At 37.6% G+C, this 24377-nt stretch overlaps 1 protein-coding gene across 1 annotated transcript; it reads left to right on the forward strand.

Annotated features, from left to right (window-relative positions):
• The first annotated feature begins 260 nt into the window (after positions 1–260).
• Positions 261–22787, forward strand: LOC134795717 (large ribosomal subunit protein eL18). The gene is made up of 4 exons (XM_063767666.1): positions 261–328; positions 459–545; positions 650–911; positions 22566–22787. The coding sequence occupies exons 1-4, from the start codon at positions 326–328 to the stop codon at positions 22763–22765; spliced, it is 552 nt and encodes a 183-aa protein (XP_063623736.1). The 5' UTR covers positions 261–325; the 3' UTR covers positions 22766–22787.
• Positions 22788–24377: the final 1590 nt, after the last annotated feature.

The raw sequence follows: 24377 nt of genomic DNA on the forward strand, positions 1-24377 counted from the left end.
GTGCGGTCAAAATATCTCTTTCTCGCTCTAATTTATAGCTGCATCCTTAACGCACGTATGGGGATCACTTTACACCAAAGACATATGTAACTTCGTATCGTATACTATCCATTCTTTTTGCTTTACACCAAATCTTTACACACTATCGATAAGTCCTTGAGTTGTGTATCGCCACCTAGGTGCGGTGCGGTGCGGTAGTCTGTTACGGCTTGAATGATTATCGTCTATATTTGTCTATGAAAAATAAGATTGCTCTGGCAACTCTAAAACTGTAACTGTCAAAGTTTGTTATTGTCTATAGTCTCTTTTTCATCCGGTTGTCAAGATGGTGAGTTTCGTTCAGTGAAAAATGAAAATATAATCAATAAAAATCGCGATGAGACGAAAGTGTTGTGAAAGTTTAAAGCCATTTGAAGTTATCGGAGTGCATTCAGTATGTGTTTCTTTATTTATTTCAGGGTATCGACATCAACCATAAACATGACAGGAAGGTGCGACGCACCGAAGTTAAATCTCAGGATGTGTACCTGAGGCTGTTGGTCAAAGTAAGTAAATTAAACCTATCAAACTCTTCTAAACTATCATTCCAAACAGCAAACATTAACTTTTGTCAGATCTCAGTCATAACCTAAAACTTGTTTTCTTTCAGCTGTACCGCTACTTGGCGAGACGTACCGACGCCAAGTTCAACCAGATTATCCTACGGCGTCTATTCATGAGCCGTATCAACAGGCCGCCGATCTCCCTGTCCCGCCTGGCGCGTCACATGAAGAAGCCCACTCGCGAGGGCCTGATCGCCGTCGTGGTTGGCTCCATCACCAACGACGTGAGGCTGTACAAAGTGCCCAAGCTCACGGTGGCCGCTCTTCACGTCACGGAGAAGGCTCGTGCCCGCATCTTGGCTGCTGGAGGTTAGTTGTTTATGTTGACATGAGATTTTGAGGTTAGGTCAATTGTGGTTGTGATACATAGTGAATGCTTACTAAATGATTGTTTGAATTGAAACTGACGGCAAATAGGACAGTGAGTGGACTTAATCTAAATATAACTTATCATTTAGCTATGTGTGCCATGTAACTATAATAAATAGACTTTCATTGTTATTAGTTATTACTGCCTGGGTGTTGAAAGAACATGACCTAGATGTATAATTTTGGTATATAATCCGATCCTTAACATATCTTACTATTTTATTATCCTTATGTGATCAGTATTTGCTAATCATTAATACAAATAGTAGTCAAAATATCACTCGCATAGAATTTATATGATACAGAATAGACATATAGTATATCTAGCTTTGATTAATTTTTGTAGCGTGACTAATAGCCTCAACTTCTGTGTTATGGTATTTCAGTCAATATTACAGATTTAAATCTGGCTAGTAAATTTTCTGGTCACTAACAGTAGTAACAGCCTAGATTGTCTATCACATTGTGGCATTGTATATTTTACATCTAGCCAGTCTATGAACACTATGAAGTATTTGAACAAATTAAATTATTTTTCAGAAAATATTTTTAATTTGTTTTTTTATCAAGTAGTTTTTTCTTAGTATATGACATTTATTTCAGTTTACAGTCTATGAACCTTAATGTGTGTAGTTAAGAACCATGGAACCATGGTTTTGTATTATTGTTATATAAAATAAAAATTAGACTAGATGACTACAAGCAAATTACACCAGAAGGTCCTATCAGCTGCTTTCAGCTTGGCTGACAGTAGATTTTCGATGTAACATTTTTCAATATAAAGGTGTAGTTTAGTTGGTGTCTACTGTCTACAAAGATATTTTTTTAGGGTTCCGTACCCAAAGGGTAAAACGGAACCCTATTACTAAGACTTCGCTGTCCGTCCGTCCGTCCGTCCGTCTGTCACCAGGCTGTATCTCACGAACCGTGATAGCTAGACAGTTGAAATTTTCACAGATGATGTATTTCTGTTGCCGCTATAACAACAAATACTAAAAACAGAATAAAATAAAGATTTAAATGGGGCTCCCATACAACAAACGTGATTTTTGACCAAAGTTAAGCAACGTCGGGAGTGGTCAGTACTTGGATGGGTGACCGTTTTTTTTTTTGCTTTTTTTTTGTTTTTTTTTTTATATGGTACGGAACCCTTCGTGCGCGAGCCCGACTCGCACTTGCCCGATTTTTTACATCTACTGTCTGACTGGCATAAATCTACTATTTTCTTGATATATATTTCATGTTAATAGGAATTACATATGTTATTTTTTGATTTAATTGTTTAAACTGGTGGTAAAAAAAAAACAAGTGTGAGTCGGACTCGCACACGAAGGGTTCCGTACCATTATCTATAAAAACGGTCACCCATCCAAGTACTGACCCCACCCGACGTTGCTTAACTTCGGTCAAAAATCACGTTTGTTGTATGGGAGTCCCACTTAAATCTTTATTTTATTCTGTTAGTATTTGTTGTTATAGCGGCAACAGAAATATATCATCTGTGAAAATTTCAGCTGTCTAGCTATTACAGATCACGAGATGCAGAGTGGTGACAGACGGACGGACGGACGGCGGAGTCTTAGTAATAGGGTCCCGTTTTTGCCCTTTGGGTACGGAACCCTAAAAATTAGCCATTTCTATTAACACATTCGACACCGCGTACCCGACTCTCGGGCACTCGTAAACTTTACTCAGATGCCGGACAACCCGCCCAGCGGGTTGTTTTGTACGCAGATATAGACGACCGGTTTCTGGGGTAGTGCGCCGTTTTTTGCCCGGTTGCGAAAGTGTTAATCAACAATGGGAAAGCTGCCTAACTAAAAGATTTAATGGTGAAGTTACTTGCAAAAAGAAATACAGAATACCTATTAAAATGTATTAGTGTGACTAGTCGTATGCCTATTGCCTAGTATTAACCACCTTTTTCATTGAAACACAGAAAATAAAAGGAAATACCTTGTAAAACTAAAGACCTCTTCAGTCGCATATTTCATTCATGATTCCATCGAATATTCTAACAGTTGAAACTTGAAGCAATTCCATGGTAATCCATAATAGGTATCACGTGTCTTTCTTTTTTTTTATCTTTATTTTAACTTAGAAATAAACCCTCAGGAAATAATCAACAACAAATTAGTATTGACGTTGACAATAAAACTGTCATCAGTAGACATCAGTGACAGCTCGACGTTCCGTTACGCTGATGCTCTAGTACAATTTCGAAACATAAAATCTAAAAATTCATAAGATAAATAAAAATATTAAAATAATTAATTCTCTAAATTCCGGATGTCTTAAATAATATATTAGATACTAATAAACATAAAAAACTTCAATACAGGAACGTTTTTCAGAAGTAAACTAAAAATATCTCAAAGTAAAATAATGCTTACAAATTCGTACGTGATGAGTTTTCGAACGTTCCCTTTTATCATAATTTAGTCTACTCCAACTGACTACTCGACTATTGCCTATGAATGTGTGCGTAGATGTCATTAAAAATAGCTCCGTCTTTCTCTAAACTGCGTGAGTAAAAAGGACATGATTTATATTCTGAAGTAAGCAATAGTGAACCTTAATATTTAAGACATATGATTTAGTAAACAACCTGGAACTTATGATCTTTCTTCTTGAATCAAACCTTGTTACACGCCATGAGGTTAATGACATCTTCCTCAGTTCTGGTATCCTGGTACTTTTGGTAAACGTTTGTCTCAATAAGACACCTGTTGTCGGTTACCCGCCCGAGGCAAACGACCTCTTCTGCAATTCTGCCATCCTGGTACTTTTGGAATAATGTTTATGCTATCGCTGTTATGTCGCCGTTATGTCGCCATTATGTCGCCATTATGTCGCTATTATGTCGCCAATATGTCGCCGTTATGTCGCCGTTATGTCGCTATTAAGTCGCCAATATGTCGCCGTTATGTCGCTGTTATGTCGCCGTTATGTCGCCAATATGTCGCCGTTATGTCGCTATTTTGTCGCCAATATGTCGCCGTTATGTCGCCGTAATGTCGCCGTTATGTCGCCAATATGTCGCTATTATGTCGCCGTTATGTCGCCAATATGTCGCCGTTATGTCGCTATTATGTCGCCAATATGTCGCTATTATGTCGCTGTTATGTCGCCAGTTGTCTTTGTTTTGATTCATGTCGCCAATATGTCGCTGTTATGTAGCCGTTATGTCGCCATTAAGTCTTTCTAGGTAATGTCGCTATTATGTCGCCGTTATGTCGCCAATATGTCGCCGTTATGTCGCTATTATGTCGCCAATATGTCGCCGTTATGTCTCTAATATGTCGCCAATATGTCGCCGTTATGTCGCCGTTATGTCGCTATTATGTCGCCAATATGTCGCCGTTATGTCGCCAATATGTCGCCAATATGTCGCCGTTATGTCGCTAATATGTCGCCGTTATGTCGCTATTATGTCGCCAATATGTCGCCGTTATGTCGCCAATATGTCGCCGTTATGTCGCCGTTATGTCGCTGTTATGTCGCCAATATGTCGCCGTTATGTCGCCATAGTAAAAAGGTATAAAAGGCCGGTGCGGAGCGTTGGGGATTTGATTCATTCTTCGACCGGGCTAGCAGTGACTCTGGTTTTCGGGTGTAACGTAGTGCGGGGAGGTGAAGTTTCTCCGCGACTTTTTCTGTGTTTGTTTTTTACTTGGAATTATCCTAGTGAATTTAAACTTAGAATTTGTGTCTGTGCTTGGTTTTGCGGGGATTTCAATCGTCGTAACGCTAAGTTTGGACTTTTGTGGAGATTCTTTACTACCATGTGTGGGTTTTTAGTTATTGTGAAGTTTTCTTTACGCTGTGTGTTCTAAGTGCCGTCATGTTATGTAGGGACAATGTCAATGCATAGCCGGGGCTAGGAATATTGTCTGTGTTTGGTTTTGCGGGAAGAAATTCTCGTAACGTTAAATATAGATGACAGTGTTTAAGGGAATTTCACTTTTCTGTTGAGTTAGTTAGTGATAACTTAGTTATTTTAGTGTTTTTCTATGGGGTATTTTTGCTATTTTAAAAGCCAGATCATTGTTTGGACTGACAGTTTGTCCAGCTAACCATTCACTCCGCCTAACGGTGCCAAAGGATTGGATGGTTAGGAGTCTATTGCTCCAAGTTTGAGAGGACTTGGTGTCTCTTTTATATCAACATAAGAGACGAATTATCTCACTAGTCTCAAGGCCCAGCTGTTTAGATGGATGTGGGGACGTCACGTGCGCGTCATCCGGAGTAATCTGGGCCCACTGAAGTCGACAGTAATTGAGACTAGGTCTCCTATTAAATTTATTTATATATTTCGGTGCTCCGGTTCATGCTAGTGCTGGTTGTGGGGACAGACTTCTGTCGTGACTGATATTACACTTAGTCTTTGTTGCGGCAGAGTTTCCCTCGTAATTAGTGCGTGTATGTGCTAGGGTACTGGTCCACTTATATACACGGAATAGGGCGACTTATTCTTATCCACCATGCCCGCGGGCGATAAGGAGGGAGTCAAATACACTGGCCTGTAGGTTGCCTTCTCGGTTTCGCCTGCCGAACTTTACAGCTTCTGGTAGGGACCACACTTGCGTATATTACAAAGCATTAGGTCGATGGTAAGAACGAACTATGCTTTGAATGTACTAGATTAGGGACAATGGGTAGAGTTAGGGTAGAATCACACACTCATTTTATTGTTTATTAGGGTTCTTTTTTAGTGCTGGTCTATACAATTGATATGGTTGATATATATTTCTCTTTAAGGGTTTAAAAATATGGTTTCTTAATCCTAAAATACGAGTGTTTAAAAGGTGAAGGGTTCATCTGCCTAAATCTTCCTAATTTCTCATTTATATGGGGAAAGAACCAAAGTTTCTATAAATTCTTATTTCTATTTTTCATTTCTGGTTGTCTGGTGTAGGGACGAGGTACTGAGTAATATAATCAGGTAATACATACAACAACATACAACACAATCTCTTAATTATCAATCTGGATTTAGGAACGCAGACTATTCTGGGATTGAAGAACGGTTTGCTTTAGGGAACCTTTGTCAGGCAAGAGCAGTATAAAGGATAAATTGAGTGATTACTCAATTTCGGCCTCGATTAAACATAATAATTAGTGAATAAACTCGGTACTTCGTTTATACATCTAGAAAACTAGGAATTCTGTCTAGATTATCAGCTCTGGGGAATGGGATTAAGGGATTAGCATCCCTAGCTTTTGAATATAAAAAAGATAAGTAATTATGATGATTGATGGATACTTTGACACTTCTTTTCATCATCATCTAGGTGCGTTTAGGTTACGAAGTGTTGGTCATAGCCCGTCTGGCTAAACTGGTAGGGTAGGTGTTCCGATTGATACTTGCAAATCGGACTAAGAGCTTCCAGACCTGCATCGGGCGTACGGAGCAGCACGTGTGATTAAATCACACATCGTTTAGAAGATGATAGTTAATTATAATTAACCTTGAAATGCTAGGGTGTAAAAGAGCTTATCTCAGGAGTGCTGCTTCTATGTTATCCCGGGAGCTTAATAGGTGTGGCAGGATTTTACCAACAACATTTTTATATATTTATATCATCATATATGCTGTAATACTTAAATACATTATAGTAAATTTTACACCATCATTTACATTGCACTAATAAATTCTAATAATTTTCTATTTTTGTAATTCATTTTTCTTTAAATTATTTCTTACTTGCATAAATAATTATTTTATTACCATAAATATCTGTTCTCAAAATCTAGGTAATAATAAATAAAGTCAGAGTCCAAAATTTAGCTGATACTCATTAAAGAATTTGAGGTTACCGCGGTTCACTTCAAGGGGTCCTAACCACTAGCTAGACGATCACATGGCCATATTTTAAGGGTAAATCGAAAGGGGATGTTATATTAAGGTAGGTTAGGTAGTTAAGTAAGGGGGGAGTTACATTTTGGTGAAACCGTGACGCAGGATGTAGTTTACCTGGGTTACTGCGGTTCTTCAAGGTATATCTATGTAAAAGTAGCCTTTCAGGCTACATTTTGTTGTACGTGAAATGGAATGGGTACACTTGATTTTGGACTCTGCTTTTATTACGGGTTTAAATAAAAGTCATGAAGCATTAATTTTTATTATTCAATAGTTATTATGTACACGTGGAAAGGTCTTAAATAAAAGTCATGAAACATTAAGTTTATTATTCAATAGCTACTATGTACATGTAGTAGAAAAAAAAACTATTACTATTACTGTAGTAAGGGTTACTATCCGCAGGCGAAAACAACGTAATTATCTTAGTCGGCTTATTTATTAAAACACTAACTATGTACAATTACTGATAACTTGTGCGTAGCTGCTGTGACCTCAGCAGGGGTATGCACTTATGCAGCCAACCAAGCATTAATCATCTCCTAACTTTAAAAACGATTGGTAATTTGCATCTCGGATATCAAGATTCTACGTCGACACATCGTTGGCGCGTTCTATCTCGGAGGTGGCGCCATCTCTTGACGAGTTTGGTACTACATTTTTTTACTCGTTCTCGGCTCGCCGTAATTAGGGATTTCCTTTTCACATTTCTGAGTTACGATGTGTGTCTTCACAAATATCTACTTTAGATCCATGTTCTTGCGTCTTTGATATCTGAAAAATAAAGTAACAAGAATTACAAAATTAAACCCATGTAGTATAACATTAGCACTTATTAACGCTTATTTTAAGCGAAAACAATCAGACTTATTTCTGTCGCGGCATAGATTCGTTAAGGAATTAGCTTCATCGTAGGTACAATTAATAATAATGAAATAAATAAATAAATATTTTAGGGACATTCTTTCACATATCAACTTGGCCTCAGGCTAGGCAAAGTTTGTACTGCTGGTACTAGGCGGCGCAGTACATACTTGTATAGATAAATACATACTTAGATTAACAAATAATGTCCACGACTTGGAAACGCATATTCGTGGTAGACGCGCCTTTGCCAGGCAGCATTTGTAGACAGGGTTACTTTAGTTTGGGTTAGGAGGCTGTTACCATAGTCTAGAGATAAGATTAGTTTACCTAAGTTAGCCTAGGATGTGGTCAGATAAGATATCTAGTTGTGTAAAATCATATACTTTAGTCGAAAAATCATGGGGGCGTGAAACTGTTCATTTCACTTAGGCTCTCTTGAAATATTACAGAACAGGGGGCGTATTACAAATATATACATTAGTTGTAAAATTATGGGGGCGTGTAATTGTTCATTTACACGCAGGAATACTAAGCCACTGGGGGCGTATTTCACAACTTCCTTATTCTCCCATCTTAAATTCCGGCAATGCATTTGCAACCACTCTGGTTTTGCGAGGGAACAGTAATCATTCACCACCGGGTAATTTGTCTGTTATTTTGCCTTTTATATCATAAAAAAATAAATAGCTATAGGTACTCATATGTGATAACATCGGAGTTCCATCTTTGTTACATGGCTTGTTTACTGATAAGCTATCACTATAATAAGCTAGTTAAGTTACAGACTGGATAATAAAACATCATACATCATCTGATGGTCCTACATAGGCCTGTCAATCAAAGAGTAAGAGTAAGAAGCAGATATTACAGATAATTCTGTTAGGTTTTATTTGCTTCACGTGTGGGTCCGAATGACAACCACACATGCTAGTAATAAGCTTAAATTTCATTAATGTACGAAAACATCATACATTTGCTACCGTAGGATAAGGATGAGCTTGGATTTGAATAGGAAATAGTATGTTAAGACTATTTTTAGGCCAATTTATGGATATTTAGGTTAAGAAAACAGTAATAGTACATGCTGCAATCACTATTGGAGCATAAGTAGAACATACACATTTGTATGAAAATTTATCTACATATTTTTCAGTACGGAACCCTAAGAGTCACAACATTTATCGAGAACAGCGCTGAGATATGTATAGTTAACTGGTTATAGTTATTACTATTATTTACAAGGACTCCTGCGAGCTGCCTTGTGTACCTTATTGTTATTATTTAAGCCGCTCAAATAACTTCATGAAAATCAATTGAGAAATGCAACACGCCAATTAGTTGGACGAACAGCGTGCATACAAAGACATATTTGTAGTATGAAGGTAGCCTGTTAACTTATGATTACAGTACAGTTCTGCTGACGGTACTTTTCAATAGTATTCTGATTGCTATTAAGTAATAATATACAATAATTGGTTAAGCTAACACGCTAGTACCTAACATTTCTTTCTTGTATCCATTGAAGACTAGAGCGACCTTAGCAGCAAATTCTTGAGATACGGCCATCAAACAGGAGTGTTGAAGTATTGAAGTCAGAGGTTCTTGGTAGCCTGGAATAAATTAGGCAAGTATTAGGAAACCTTAGAGAAAAGAGTTGAATAAGTACAATAATAGTAGTAAAATATCAACAGTCATTCATTAGAGGGGGCGCATCATTATTTTATTGTCAAATACACTCATAGGAAATATTAGGTTTCACAAAAGTAGACTAGACAGTACTTAAATTCTTCAAAATCCAAAAAAGTTTGAGAATCTTTGCCTTACAGGGCACATTTCCATAAAGTGAGGTCACAAATAAGCTAGATTAAGTTACTTAGTCAACAAAATCATAATAGGATGTAAGGTTAATGGCAGTTTTCATATCTCCGATCTTTCATCCGGAACCTCTTCGCTCATTATTTTGAAATATTAGAGTCAGACATAAGTTAAGAGTTTTTATAGCTTATGATAAGTTTGGTATTTATATAATGAAATAAAATACCTGTCATGACTGGAGACAGTCTATAGAAGTACATTGAAGGCAGGCATATTGTTACTGTGGAGCGATGCCATTTCTCCGGGAACTCTGAAATTGATAAAGTATAAAAGTTAGCTAAAGTAGGGTATATTTAAGAGAACCTATTCATAAGTCTCATTAAAAGTGTTTATTATTTAGTACAAGTAGGGTCTTTACAGTCAAGATAAAAATAAAATCAATTTTTATTTTATTTTTGAGAGCGATGAAAAATTTTGAAGTTTGTTTTTCTAGGTACATATGTATATGTTACAGTAGTTTTCTAGTAGCATGGGTGTTATACTTACTAGGGGACTGTTGAAAGGCTCGGAAGAACCCATGAGGGCATCAATGGAAATTTGCTCCGCTCACTGACAACTAGGTATTGGGTTTCGGTTGCTGAAAAATAACAGCATAAATTGTAAGATGTATTGCAAAAAGAGGAATATTTATGACAGGTCTAGGGTTAGGCTCACAAATTGTATTAAAATTACCGGAAGACTGCGGGATCCTTTTGTAAAGAAAATACATATTTATTAACAAATTTTCATTACCATGCAAGAAATCCTGTTTATTTTTAGTTGACATTATCATATAATTATGATTTTTATAATATGTTGCACTTCCAAATTTAGGAAGCTAGTATTTCCGAAAGAAATTGACCCGGGTCATCTTTTTAGAGCGACAACATTTTTCAAATTCCAAAAGCAGTATGGTCAAACCAGTGAGTAAATGTCTAATAGTAGAAATATCATACTTACGTTTCACAGTTGTTTTGATTCATCGAAAATAGCAAGGGAGTCTTCACAGCAAAATTTCAACTTCTTTTCTTTCGATAACGATATATGTATACCGGGGTTCATTCTAATAAAGTTGTCAGCTTGCTGAAAAATCAAATATACTTTGTAAATCTTATTGCAGCAGAAAACAAACATGTAGTGAAGAACAGATATTACATTAGACAGACAGGATAAAATCAAAAATCAACATGTCATTCCTTTAATACTGATTTTTACTTTGATCACTTTCAAGTTTTGCAGAAAAAAATGTGTTTTGTTGCTGAACAAAGAATAAAAATAAGGCAACTCACTACATAAGGTAAAAACATTACAAGCGTAATTATATGAAATTAGGGAAACCTTAATGTTTGTCTGTATTCGATAAGACCAAATAGAAAGCAGATTTATTGATAGATAGGTCAATTTGTGATCAATTACTTTTCACTAGTTGATATTCTAATAAGCGAAACAGTTTTTAAATAGGAGCAACTTGTTTAATGAAGGAAAAAGAATAAAATCTTACCTTGCTCAAAGCAACAGTTTCCACATTTAAGTCCATTCCATTCGCACTATCGACAGCTAGACTCATTACACATCCTTTGTACTAGATAGTTCAAACACTAGGTCATAGTTATGGGCACTAGACAGGTTCACAGAAAAATAGAAGACGCAAGCTGAGAAAAGGTCAGCCATGCGGCGACGAAACAGAACTTTCACTTCATTCGTTTTATAGTAAATTCTTCAAGGGGCTATATTTTGGAAACCATTAGGGCATTCTTGGAGGCAATCCTTACTCGCTACATCGGGTAAAGCTTGCGTCGTGGTATTTTACTGTAGGAAACCATTTAGCGATGTTACGATTCGACTTCACAAATCGGTTCAAACCGATTTAGGTCTGAAGTCGACTAAATCGACGTGAGTGTTCCGTAAATCGACCTAAAATACGTTCACCCGCTCTAAACGCACCCTTTCCGATTTGTTGCTGGGTCACTTTCGTTTGACATATTGAGGAATAAAATGTACGCGAATCGACTTCAAACCACGAAGAAAAATGTTGCCATGCACATTGCCGCCATTATTGAGTCAAGTCGAAACTATGTATCTACAAGTAAAGTAAAATTAAACTTATTGTTTAAGTGGTAAGGTTCAATTTCGCATGGGCTTAAAGAGACCGATTTGGCGGTATACTTGGATCGGTTTGGCAGTTTTGCGCCGCGTCGATTTGCTAACTGAACGAATTCGCGGCAATGACTCACGGAATCGCACGAGACCGCACGCTCTTTCCTGCTTGTTCGTATAGTGCTTTTCCGTTTTAGCTTTAGCAATTAATGAAATTGTAATAAACGCGCATCGGAAAGTAAAAAAAATATTACAAAGATTTAAGTCAAAGTTTTTGATGTCATGTTAGTCTAAGGATTCTAAGGGTCGAACAAACCGTAAAATTGCCAATTCGATTTCCTCAAGTCAAAACCAAGTGACTACGGAGAGGTTTGAACTACTGATACTTAAAAACTTGAAGTTAAATCGACTTAGCCAAATCGGTTTGCGAACCGATTTGGGTATAAATCGGAGTCGCCTTATCCGGTTTGAAATTTTTTCGATTTGACCCATCACTAAAACCATTGTGAAACAAAGGCAATGGCTTGTATTCAAAATGGCGTTCCAATTTTGTTCTGAGCATGTTTTGAGCGATTGTCCGATGTTTAGGTATTTGATCAAAATGTCGCCGGTAACTGAGGTAATTTTAATTATTAACATCACGATTAGTTTACTTGTATTAAGGATAAATGTTTCAAAAAATAAGCATAATGGCGGATCTGAAATGACAGCAGTCAAAATTTGCCAAAGACAAAATTTCGTTTCACTCATGTTTCACTGTCAAACGTTTATAATTCAGTCTCGAATAGTGTTTCAAAACCAGTTATTCACGCCATCTATCGGAATTGTTGCTTAACAGGTCGTACTAAGAACCCGACCAAATTGAGTGGGTTGTGCTTAGTATGTTGCCAGGAGTATTAGGACATGTTTTTGATTTTGTCGCATTGCATGGACACACGCGCATCCGTTTACACTCTCGTTCCGTGTCTCGTTTCGCGGCTCGTCTCACCGCTTGTCTTGTACGCGATTGTAAATTGGTTATTAGTATTTGTCTATGCGTAAAAACTTGTTCACACGATCGATTTCATTTAATATTGACGATAATTAATAGTAATAATACTAATTGTTTCTTTATAAACACAGATTGATACAGATTAATCCTTAGACAAAGAAATAAAGTAATTATGACCACTCTGGGATTATTGAAATAAAATCAATTCTAAAACATTATCTCCTTCTATTTCTGATTTTTTTTTATCATGAAATATAGATGTCGTTAATAGTCTCAAAATCCATCTATAGCCTTCATGTTTACGTCAAATTTTGACAATTCGGTTGGACCGGTCGGACGTTGAATGCGCAAAATAAACAAGGAACAATTTTGCGAATAATTTATTATTTTGTGAGAAAGTATAGTATTGTTTGGTTCGAAGTATGTGAAAATGAGTCCAATTTGTGATTATTTATGTGCGCGTGTGACGACATTTAGTGAATTTTGCAATTCTACGCGCCTTTCAAAGTGATGTATTTGAGCAAAAAGTTGCCAAACAATTACGACAAATACGTCGAGATTTGTGGCGATTGCTGAATATGACAACGAAGACTTGCTACAACTGTTGGACCAGGCAACCAGGACTCATTCGAGAATACAGGAAGAAAATATCTTATATACCAGACTAAAACCCATCACTGCAATCAATGCTTCAAGCATGGTTTACCTACGCGTCAGTAAGCTCAACGAAGAAATACTATTGCTTCAATAAAGGTTCGGGATATAGGCGGACAAGGAGAAAACCAGGTGTAATGTAGACAATCATTGACACTCTCAACGATGGAACACAAATAACACACTCAAAGGAACCTCTCTTCGCAAGTATGATAGAAGTCGAGGTGATTGCACAGGTCAAGGACAGTGGCGAAAGAAATAAACAGATCTTTAGGGAATGCACAAGTGCCCATTATTCTCATTTTGCAATCACAAGAAACATAAGGTGTATAAGTGCATTTTGTAAACAAAGTAGGTACGAAAATCATATGGTTTTCAATTGCGAAAAAAAAGTCGTGTAGTAAGTTTATATTATAATGATCATTATTGTGTGCATCAGTGAGGTGTAATAGTGAATGAAAAAGTGGTGAAAATAGTGTACATCTGCAAGAAATGTGCATTCAACAAATAAACACGTGAGTAGAAAAATTTGACAAGCCTATTTTAACAATTTTTAGGATATGTTAGTATGTACATATATAAAACGCATTATCGCTTGTTTACATTGTATAAAATAATGCTAAATTTACATTAGGGTCTTTCAAGCTTTTCAATATTTGATGATTCAGTTAGTAACACGTTTTCAGGAAATTCCATAATAATTTGTTCGTAGGTACATGCGTAGATATTTGCGTTATATTTTATGGGTTACCTGTTATAAATAAAATTCTTTTCTGTTAATCATTTTGTGCGTAAAACACTTGAAAAATAAAACACTTTATTATGAAAGCCATTGTTAAATTTGTCGCAACTTGTAACTCACCCGTGGTCTAGTGGATCTCAAGGTGGACAAACGTATGAAGATTACTTGAACGTGGAGCGGGTTCGAATCCCGGTGAGCAAATAAGTTTTGTTTTTTATGTTTAGTTTTTTTTTTTGTTTTAATTTATTAGACTTGTTTGCAAGTTTATTAAGATACTTAGGATCCTTTTAGAACTTTATATTATTTTATTTGTTTTAGTTCCGTGCTCTGTTTTTCTTACAATCTTTCTATACAAGTTATTTTGGATATGTACCTACGTGTAGTGTTATAAAACAAACTGGAGTTATGAATAAACTTACGTTCAATAGATTACTTTTACACAAGCGAATAATTGCACAATGTTTAGATAAATACTTACCTACTTACTCTTTATATCTAAGGTGGACTTATTACCTACCCAACCCTTATAATGCATTTGTATTTGTATTAGGAACACCTGCGGGCTCGGCACGGTAACATTTTTGTCGACTGTCACTATGCGCGTCCCTTTCGCACTTACATACTTGTTAGAACGTGACGGGCATGGTGACGAGGGATAGGAGCGCGACCGTGGTGAGTCGCCTGGGTACTATTTCTTAAAATACCTGGATGTTCGCTCACGTATTTTTGATCACTCGCGCGGCATGTTTCAGAGTGCCTAGGCCTCCATTTTTAAGCGCTGACAGTGCATAAACGAGTCAGTAGGTCTCACAATAGTAATTTGAATACCATGTCTAATCGTATTGTGATTCGGGAGATTTCTTTTATAGGTACGTTAAGTCAAACGGTGTGTGTTCAATGGTGTAATTAGACGTGTTAAAATATTTTCAAAACATTATAAATGTCATATTTGTTTTTCTTTTTTTTACTTATTTTATTTATTTATTTAAACTTTATTGCACACAATACAAATAAAATGTACAAATGGCGGACTTGATGCCTAAAGGCCTTAAGTCTTTTATTAAGTTATTTAACTTATTTGTGAGCATGTTTGCATTATTTTGGCTGGCCAATGAGCTAATTATATAGAGACAACGTACAAGTAGAGTCAATAATTATGATTTTAAATGTATGGATCGCATTACCGCTTTAGGTCAGTTTTTTATGTATTGGCTTTACCTGGTTATGGGGTATTGAGATTAGGGTCGTTTAAATGCCATACAATGTACGGTTATGGGCTTCTTATAAAGTGATAGTTAGACGTCACAAACAGCCGCGTGGACTGCCAGGGTTTGGCAGCGGAATGGTTAAGCGCGTATCAAGTTCGACTCGTCATTGTCTGTATACTTCCGCGGTGGTTTAATGCATAGTAGGTTGTCGATGATGCGCGTTGAACGACAGTAAGAGAGCGAAAGATAGGTATTATAGAGAAATTAATCGCGGAGCGTTATCATAAAATATAAAAACAAAAGTGCAGATTTTTCTTTATGTGCGTATCATTTGATTCTAATACTTAGTCAAAGTACGTTTAACTAGTAATTACTAAATAAAAAATAAAAAAACAAAATAAAATAATTAGTTGGAAAATTGAGGGACGTTAAAATCATCTGGGAATCATCTACATAAATGTTGGGATAGTGTGAGGCTAGGACAAAATGAGTATGTTTTTTTTTTCTTCCTTTTCAAATGATTATGATTTATGAGACAATAAATATATTTTTTTTCTCGTTTTGATTACTAATCGATGCGTTGGCTGTCTGTAGATATCAGTGTGAAAGTGTAATAGAGGAGGAATGAAAATGTGTGTGCATTGAGTGTTTATAGTTATGAGTCTGTGGTGATTTATGAAAGAGATGTATGATATGAGATGACGGATGTCAAGTGGATGTATGTACTTTTATTGGAAAGATTGGATTGATACAGATAGACAAAAGCTGGAGGGTAATCAAACTAGATTTGTCGGTATTTGCAGGGGAACAAACTGGGGAGGGAACGGGATACACAACTAGCCAGAAAAATCTTATCGGTAGGTTAAAATTTCGACCCATTCACAAGGGTAGGTTTTTATGGCTAGTACTACACAAGGTAATAAGACCCTTACGAAACCCACACACTCATATTGGGTGAGATATATCTGACACTCGACATATTTTAAGGGCCGTGAGCGTCTAAAAGGACGAGGCTCTTTTCAAGAGGTTAATTAGATACAATTACATATCTTATGTTGCTTTCAATATGAGGTATAATAATAATAAGCAAATATTTTGTTTATTTTGGTTTTTTTTTTGAAACAAAAATATCTTTATCATACCATATTGGGGTATTTACTTATGTCAATTTTAAGTTTGTTTATATATAAAAAAAAATACACATCCAAACAAACTTAAAGGTCGGTATATTTTATTCAAGTATGAGACACGCGCCAAGAAAACGTGGTTGAGGGTGATAAGGCAATGAAATTGGTTCGAATTTTGGCGATGGAACTTGAAAGCTTCGTACTTATAAAAATTAAAGGTCTCTTCGTTTTGCTTGGGGAGTTTTTGCTGTCTCATCAGATGCTCTTCTACGGAAGTGTACGGCGCAATTCGGGTAGAGACAAGAGTAATACTCGACGCGGCCGGGTTGAGCTGGCAAGGACGGGTTAACTAGTAGCCTATTAGATTCACAACCTAATATCTTTGGTGGAGCGAGGTGACTGGGGAAAAAGTTGTCATGGTTCATTGACGGAATTCTGATGAACTAATTTCAGAGCTGAGTCATTAGCGGTCACTTAGTATTGAGACACACACTACACGTTTAGAAAAGGGGGGATATATCCGACTAATCTAGAGTAGATTGAAGTCTTTTACAAATTACTGTAGTAATTCATAAAACACTTAAATCGGGGGCGAACTGTGACTAGTCGTATGCCTATTGCCTAGTATTAACCACCTTTTTCATTGAAACACAGAAAATAAAAGGAAATACCTTGTAAAACTAAAGACCTCTTCAGTCGCATATTTCATTCATGATTCCATCGAATATTCTAACAGTTGAAACTTGAAGCAATTCCATGGTAATCCATAATAGGTATCACGTGTCTTTCTTTTTTTTTATCTTTATTTTAACTTAGAAATAAACCCTCAGGAAATAATCAACAACAAATTAGTATTGACGTTGACAATAAAACTGTCATCAGTAGACATCAGTGACAGCTCGACGTTCCGTTACGCTGATGCTCTAGTACAATTTCGAAACATAAAATCTAAAAATTCATAAGATAAATAAAAATATTAAAATAATTAATTCTCTAAATTCCGGATGTCTTAAATAATATATTAGATACTAATAAACATAAAAAACTTCAATACAGGAACGTTTTTCAGAAGTAAACTAAAAATATCTCAAAGTAAAATAATGCTTACAAATTCGTACGTGATGAGTTTTCGAACGTTCCCTTTTATCATAATTTAGTCTACTCCAACTGACTACTCGACTATTGCCTATGAATGTGTGCGTAGATGTCATTAAAAATAGCTCCGTCTTTCTCTAAACTGCGTGAGTAAAAAGGACATGATTTATATTCTGAAGTAAGCAATAGTGAACCTTAATATTTAAGACATATGATTTAGTAAACAACCTGGAACTTATGATCTTTCTTCTTGAATCAAACCTTGTTACACGCCATGAGGTTAATGACATCTTCCTCAGTTCTGGTATCCTGGTACTTTTGGTAAACGTTTGTCTCAATAAGACACCTGTTGTCGGTTACCCGCCCGAGGCAAACGACCTCTTCTGCAATTCTGCCATCCTGGTACTTTTGGAATAATGTTTATGCTATCGCTGTTATGTCGCCGTTATGTCGCCATTATGTCGCCATTATGTCGCTATTATGTCGCCAATATGTCGCCGTTATGTCGCCGTTATGTCGCTATTATGTCGCTATTAAGTCGCCAATATGTCGCCGTTATGTCGCTGTTATGTCGCCGTTATGTCGCCAATATGTCGCCGTTATGTCGCTATTTTGTCGCCAATATGTCGCCGTTATGTCGCCGTAATGTCGCCGTTATGTCGCCAATATGTCGCTATTATGTCGCCGTTATGTCGCCAATATGTCGCCGTTATGTCGCTATTATGTCGCCAATATGTCGCTATTATGTCGCTGTTATGTCGCCAGTTGTCTTTGTTTTGATTCATGTCGCCAATATGTCGCTGTTATGTAGCCGTTATGTCGCCATTAAGTCTTTCTAGGTAATGTCGCTATTATGTCGCCGTTATGTCGCCAATATGTCGCCGTTATGTCGCTATTATGTCGCCAATATGTCGCCGTTATGTCTCTAATATGTCGCCAATATGTCGCCGTTATGTCGCCGTTATGTCGCTATTATGTCGCCAATATGTCGCCGTTATGTCGCCAATATGTCGCCAATATGTCGCCGTTATGTCGCTAATATGTCGCCGTTATGTCGCTATTATGTCGCCAATATGTCGCCGTTATGTCGCCAATATGTCGCCGTTATGTCGCCGTTATGTCGCTGTTATGTCGCCAATATGTCGCCGTTATGTCGCCATAGTAAAAAGGTATAAAAGGCCGGTGCGGAGCGTTGGGGATTTGATTCATTCTTCGACCGGGCTAGCAGTGACTCTGGTTTTCGGGTGTAACGTAGTGCGGGGAGGTGAAGTTTCTCCGCGACTTTTTCTGTGTTTGTTTTTTACTTGGAATTATCCTAGTGAATTTAAACTTAGAATTTGTGTCTGTGCTTGGTTTTGCGGGGATTTCAATCGTCGTAACGCTAAGTTTGGACTTTTGTGGAGATTCTTTACTACCATGTGTGGGTTTTTAGTTATTGTGAAGTTTTCTTTACGCTGTGTGTTCTAAGTGCCGTCATGTTATGTAGGGACAATGTCAATGCATAGCCGGGGCTAGGAATATTGTCTGTGTTTGGTTTTGCGGGAAGAAATTCTCGTAACGTTAAATATAGATGACAGTGTTTAAGGGAATTTCACTTTTCTGTTGAGTTAGTTAGTGATAACTTAGTTATTTTAGTGTTTTTCTATGGGGTATTTTTGCTATTTTAAAAGCCAGATCATTGTTTGGACTGACAGTTTGTCCAGCTAACCATTCACTCCGCCTAACGGTGCCAAAGGATTGGATGGTTAGGAGTCTATTGCTCCAAGTTTGAGAGGACTTGGTGTCTCTTTTATATCAACATAAGAGACGAATTATCTCACTAGTCTCAAGGCCCAGCTGTTTAGATGGATGTGGGGACGTCACGTGCGCGTCATCCGGAGTAATCTGGGCCCACTGAAGTCGACAGTAATTGAGACTAGGTCTCCTATTAAATTTATTTATATATTTCGGTGCTCCGGTTCATGCTAGTGCTGGTTGTGGGGACAGACTTCTGTCGTGACTGATATTACACTTAGTCTTTGTTGCGGCAGAGTTTCCCTCGTAATTAGTGCGTGTATGTGCTAGGGTACTGGTCCACTTATATACACGGAATAGGGCGACTTATTCTTATCCACCATGCCCGCGGGCGATAAGGAGGGAGTCAAATACACTGGCCTGTAGGTTGCCTTCTCGGTTTCGCCTGCCGAACTTTACAGCTTCTGGTAGGGACCACACTTGCGTATATTACAAAGCATTAGGTCGATGGTAAGAACGAACTATGCTTTGAATGTACTAGATTAGGGACAATGGGTAGAGTTAGGGTAGAATCACACACTCATTTTATTGTTTATTAGGGTTCTTTTTTAGTGCTGGTCTATACAATTGATATGGTTGATATATATTTCTCTTTAAGGGTTTAAAAATATGGTTTCTTAATCCTAAAATACGAGTGTTTAAAAGGTGAAGGGTTCATCTGCCTAAATCTTCCTAATTTCTCATTTATATGGGGAAAGAACCAAAGTTTCTATAAATTCTTATTTCTATTTTTCATTTCTGGTTGTCTGGTGTAGGGACGAGGTACTGAGTAATATAATCAGGTAATACATACAACAACATACAACACAATCTCTTAATTATCAATCTGGATTTAGGAACGCAGACTATTCTGGGATTGAAGAACGGTTTGCTTTAGGGAACCTTTGTCAGGCAAGAGCAGTATAAAGGATAAATTGAGTGATTACTCAATTTCGGCCTCGATTAAACATAATAATTAGTGAATAAACTCGGTACTTCGTTTATACATCTAGAAAACTAGGAATTCTGTCTAGATTATCAGCTCTGGGGAATGGGATTAAGGGATTAGCATCCCTAGCTTTTGAATATAAAAAAGATAAGTAATTATGATGATTGATGGATACTTTGACACTTCTTTTCATCATCATCTAGGTGCGTTTAGGTTACGAAGTGTTGGTCATAGCCCGTCTGGCTAAACTGGTAGGGTAGGTGTTCCGATTGATACTTGCAAATCGGACTAAGAGCTTCCAGACCTGCATCGGGCGTACGGAGCAGCACGTGTGATTAAATCACACATCGTTTAGAAGATGATAGTTAATTATAATTAACCTTGAAATGCTAGGGTGTAAAAGAGCTTATCTCAGGAGTGCTGCTTCTATGTTATCCCGGGAGCTTAATAGGTGTGGCAGGATTTTACCAACAACATTTTTATATATTTATATCATCATATATGCTGTAATACTTAAATACATTATAGTAAATTTTACACCATCATTTACATTGCACTAATAAATTCTAATAATTTTCTATTTTTGTAATTCATTTTTCTTTAAATTATTTCTTACTTGCATAAATAATTATTTTATTACCATAAATATCTGTTCTCAAAATCTAGGTAATAATAAATAAAGTCAGAGTCCAAAATTTAGCTGATACTCATTAAAGAATTTGAGGTTACCGCGGTTCACTTCAAGGGGTCCTAACCACTAGCTAGACGATCACATGGCCATATTTTAAGGGTAAATCGAAAGGGGATGTTATATTAAGGTAGGTTAGGTAGTTAAGTAAGGGGGGAGTTACATTAGTTAAAAAAAATGCAGGTTACATTTGTAAGGTGGTGCTGTTTTATTGAGAAAAAATACTTATGATATATTTTTTTAATTTACTTCCCAAAAGAATTCTCACTGTGGGTCACTGGTGTAAAATTTTTATTCTGATATTATGGACATAATTGAGATGAACAATTTTCTACATAGCCTACATTATCTACATTACCTACTATTATTGTAAATTGTTCTTTTTTACAAGGCTTGAGGTTTTTACCAAAGGGTCTAGCAGGCTAAGCGAACAAGAAGTGCCCCCAACAATGGATTTGGTAATTCTTTCAGGTGGTGTACTGGCAGGTCCTAAGAACTCTCTATGCTTAATATCAGTCCTCGATCTTCTTTTGTTTTCGAGTTATTCAGGATAATGTAAAATCATCAGTGTATCATTGAAAGTGTCATATTTTGTAAACCGTTCAAGTTAGATTAACCAAACAAAATTATATTTGACAACAATAAAATAGACTACAAAATGAATATGTTTAACCTGCATCATGTCCTTATACTTCATTATAAAAAAAAAACATTTTATTTTTCTTCTCATTATTTTTTATACTATTCGCGGAGGTACACCTACAAAAAAAATATGCATGAGTAGCCACTAATACCCACTATATACACATATAAAAATATTTGCATAAATCTTCGTGCGTCATGTCAAAAAAAAACATTATCGAACAAGGATCTCGGAAACGGCTCTAAACATTAAAAAACTCAAAAATGCGCGTTTTCCCAGAGATAAGACCTAGCTAAATCAATTTATCGCCCCCGAAAACACCCATATAGCAAATTTCATCGAAATCGTTAGAGCCGTTTCCGAGATCCTTGTTCGATAATGTTTTTTTTTTGACATGACGCACGAAGATTTATGCAAATATTTTTATGTGTATATAGGGGGTATTAGTGGCTACTCATGCATATTTTTTTTGTAGGTGTACCTCCGCGAATAGTATAAAAAATAATGAGAAGAAAAATAAAATGTTTTTTTTTATAATGAAGTATAAGGACATGATGCAAGTTAAACATATTCATTTTGTAGTCTATTTTATTGTTGTCAAATATAATTTTGTTTGGTTAATCTAACTTGAACGGTTTACAAAATATGACACTTTCAATGATACACTGATGATTTTACATTATCCTGAATAACTCGAAAACAAAAGAAGATCGAGGACTGATATTAAGCATAGAGAGTTCTTAGGACCTGCCAGTACACCACCTGAAAGAATGACCAAATCCGTCGTTGGGGGCACTTCTTGTTCGCTTAGCCTGCTAGACCCTTTCATCAAAATCAGAGGTGGTTTAGCTGTGAAATTACTACAGACAAGATTACTTGACAACAGGCCAGTCCACTCAGAATGAGCTGTTGCGCTAGACAACATTCCATGTGAATCGGGTTCATTCTGTCTTACCTGGGGCAATCTCCTCATTAGGCCTCTCATAGTTGGAATGCTTTTGTAGTCATTTGACAAGACATTGAACAAATAATTGTCGTTCCAGGAGAAATCCTGACCTTCGACCAGCTGGCGCTGCGCGCGCCCACGGGCCGCAAGACCGTGCTGATCCAGGGCCGCCGCAACGCGCGCGAGGCCGTGCGCCACTTCGGGCCGGCGCCGGGCGCGCCGCGCTCGCACACCAAGCCCTACGTGCGCTCCGCCGGCCACGAGCGCTCCCGGCCCAGCCGCCGCTCCAATGTTTAATTAATATAAGGAGAACAGCTTATTCAGCGTTTTATTTGATGGGGTGCCTACGGGGGTAAGCTTGGTCCGTACGACTACCGTCATAGGCCTTTATGTTGTAATGGTCGATTTAGATGGAGACTATTTTGAGACGCCTAAATTACGGCGCCAGTGTAACTAGATATGAGCGCCGATAGGCATTTAGCCGGCGGCGGCGCGCCGGTCAAAATCGGTCGGCGGCGGCGGCGAATCGGCGGCGTGGCCTTGAAACACGTTTGATTAATGAAAAAAGAAATCAAAACAAAATTTTACCGAAAATACATGTTTTTTCTGTAAGAAAGTTATAAAATAAGTGCATTTTTCAATTTCAAGCAAAATTTATTGAATAAAGGTACGATTTTTAGGGTTCCGTACCCAAAGGGTAAAACGGGACCCTATTACTAAGACTCCGCGGTCCGTCCGTCCGTCCGTCTGTCACCAGGCTGTATCTCACGAACCGTGATAGCTAGACAGTTGTAATTTTCACAGATGATGTATTTCTGTTGCCGCTATAACAACAAATACTAAAAAGTACGGAACCCTCGGTGGGCGAGTTCGACTCACACTTGTCCGGTTTTTTTAATATAGTATAAACGATAGCGCGCATCATCAGAGGCGGTCTTAATCTTGGCGAGGCCCTGGCCGGAAGATCTTTCCGTGGCCCTTATCTTTTGTACTAAGTAAAAAGTAGCGGATTGACTGTATCATGGAAACGTCTGGTCGACAGTCCAAAGAGCCGAAGTGAGGAAAATCAAACTCCGTCATGAACCAATATCGACCCAACAAACCGATTAATGTCAAAAAGGCCGAGCTCCACCTAACACCGAAGACCTGATTCCGACGCCTTCCCATGAGAGGCTAGATGCTGAGTTGCAGGTAAGCTTACAGCTTAGAATCGAACTCCAAGTGTGAGCTTGGCTGAAGGCCGAATGCGCGGAGCGCCGACTACGGCGCGCTTCTTTGCGAGGCCGAAGGACAAGCTGCAAGAGAGCAAAGCTGGAATTGAACTATTGGTCCAGTGTAAGCAAGTCCGAAGGCCGATAAAGACCGAGGCCATAGTGGTAAAGACCTGGAGCTTTCCTGCAGGTGCATTTGTACGAGGCCAAAAGCTGTGCTGCAGTGGAGCTAAGATCGGAGAAGAACCAATGACCAAGCATTTTAAAAGCGAGGCCTAAAGTTAGGCTCCAAACAGGGTCGAAAACTTGGAGGTTCAGATAGCGGCTTACTTCTATGCGAGCGATGCGAGGCCAAGATTGGGCTGCGAGGGAGCAACGCTTGAAATTTGAACAATGGCCAAGCTTGAATGAGACCCGATTCCGTTTCCGATGCCTTCCGTGCGAAGCCAACGGCCACCTTTGGGCGTGAAAACACTTAATATCTGAAATTAACCCCCTTTTACACCTTTTTAAGACATTCAACCATGTTTGCAATGGTTAAATTAGCGGTGAATGACGGATGAGCTAGCCAGCTGGCAAAATTATTCATTTCGTTGCCCTAACACTAGTAGCGCGGTTACCAAACAGAAAAGTTTGAATTTACCATCGATATCTTTGAATTATATGGACCTAAAATACCTTTTAATGTCTATAAGCTA

This window comes from Cydia splendana, chromosome 12 (genome assembly GCF_910591565.1).
Source record: "Cydia splendana chromosome 12, ilCydSple1.2, whole genome shotgun sequence".
Lineage (NCBI taxonomy): Eukaryota > Metazoa > Arthropoda > Insecta > Lepidoptera > Tortricidae > Cydia > Cydia splendana.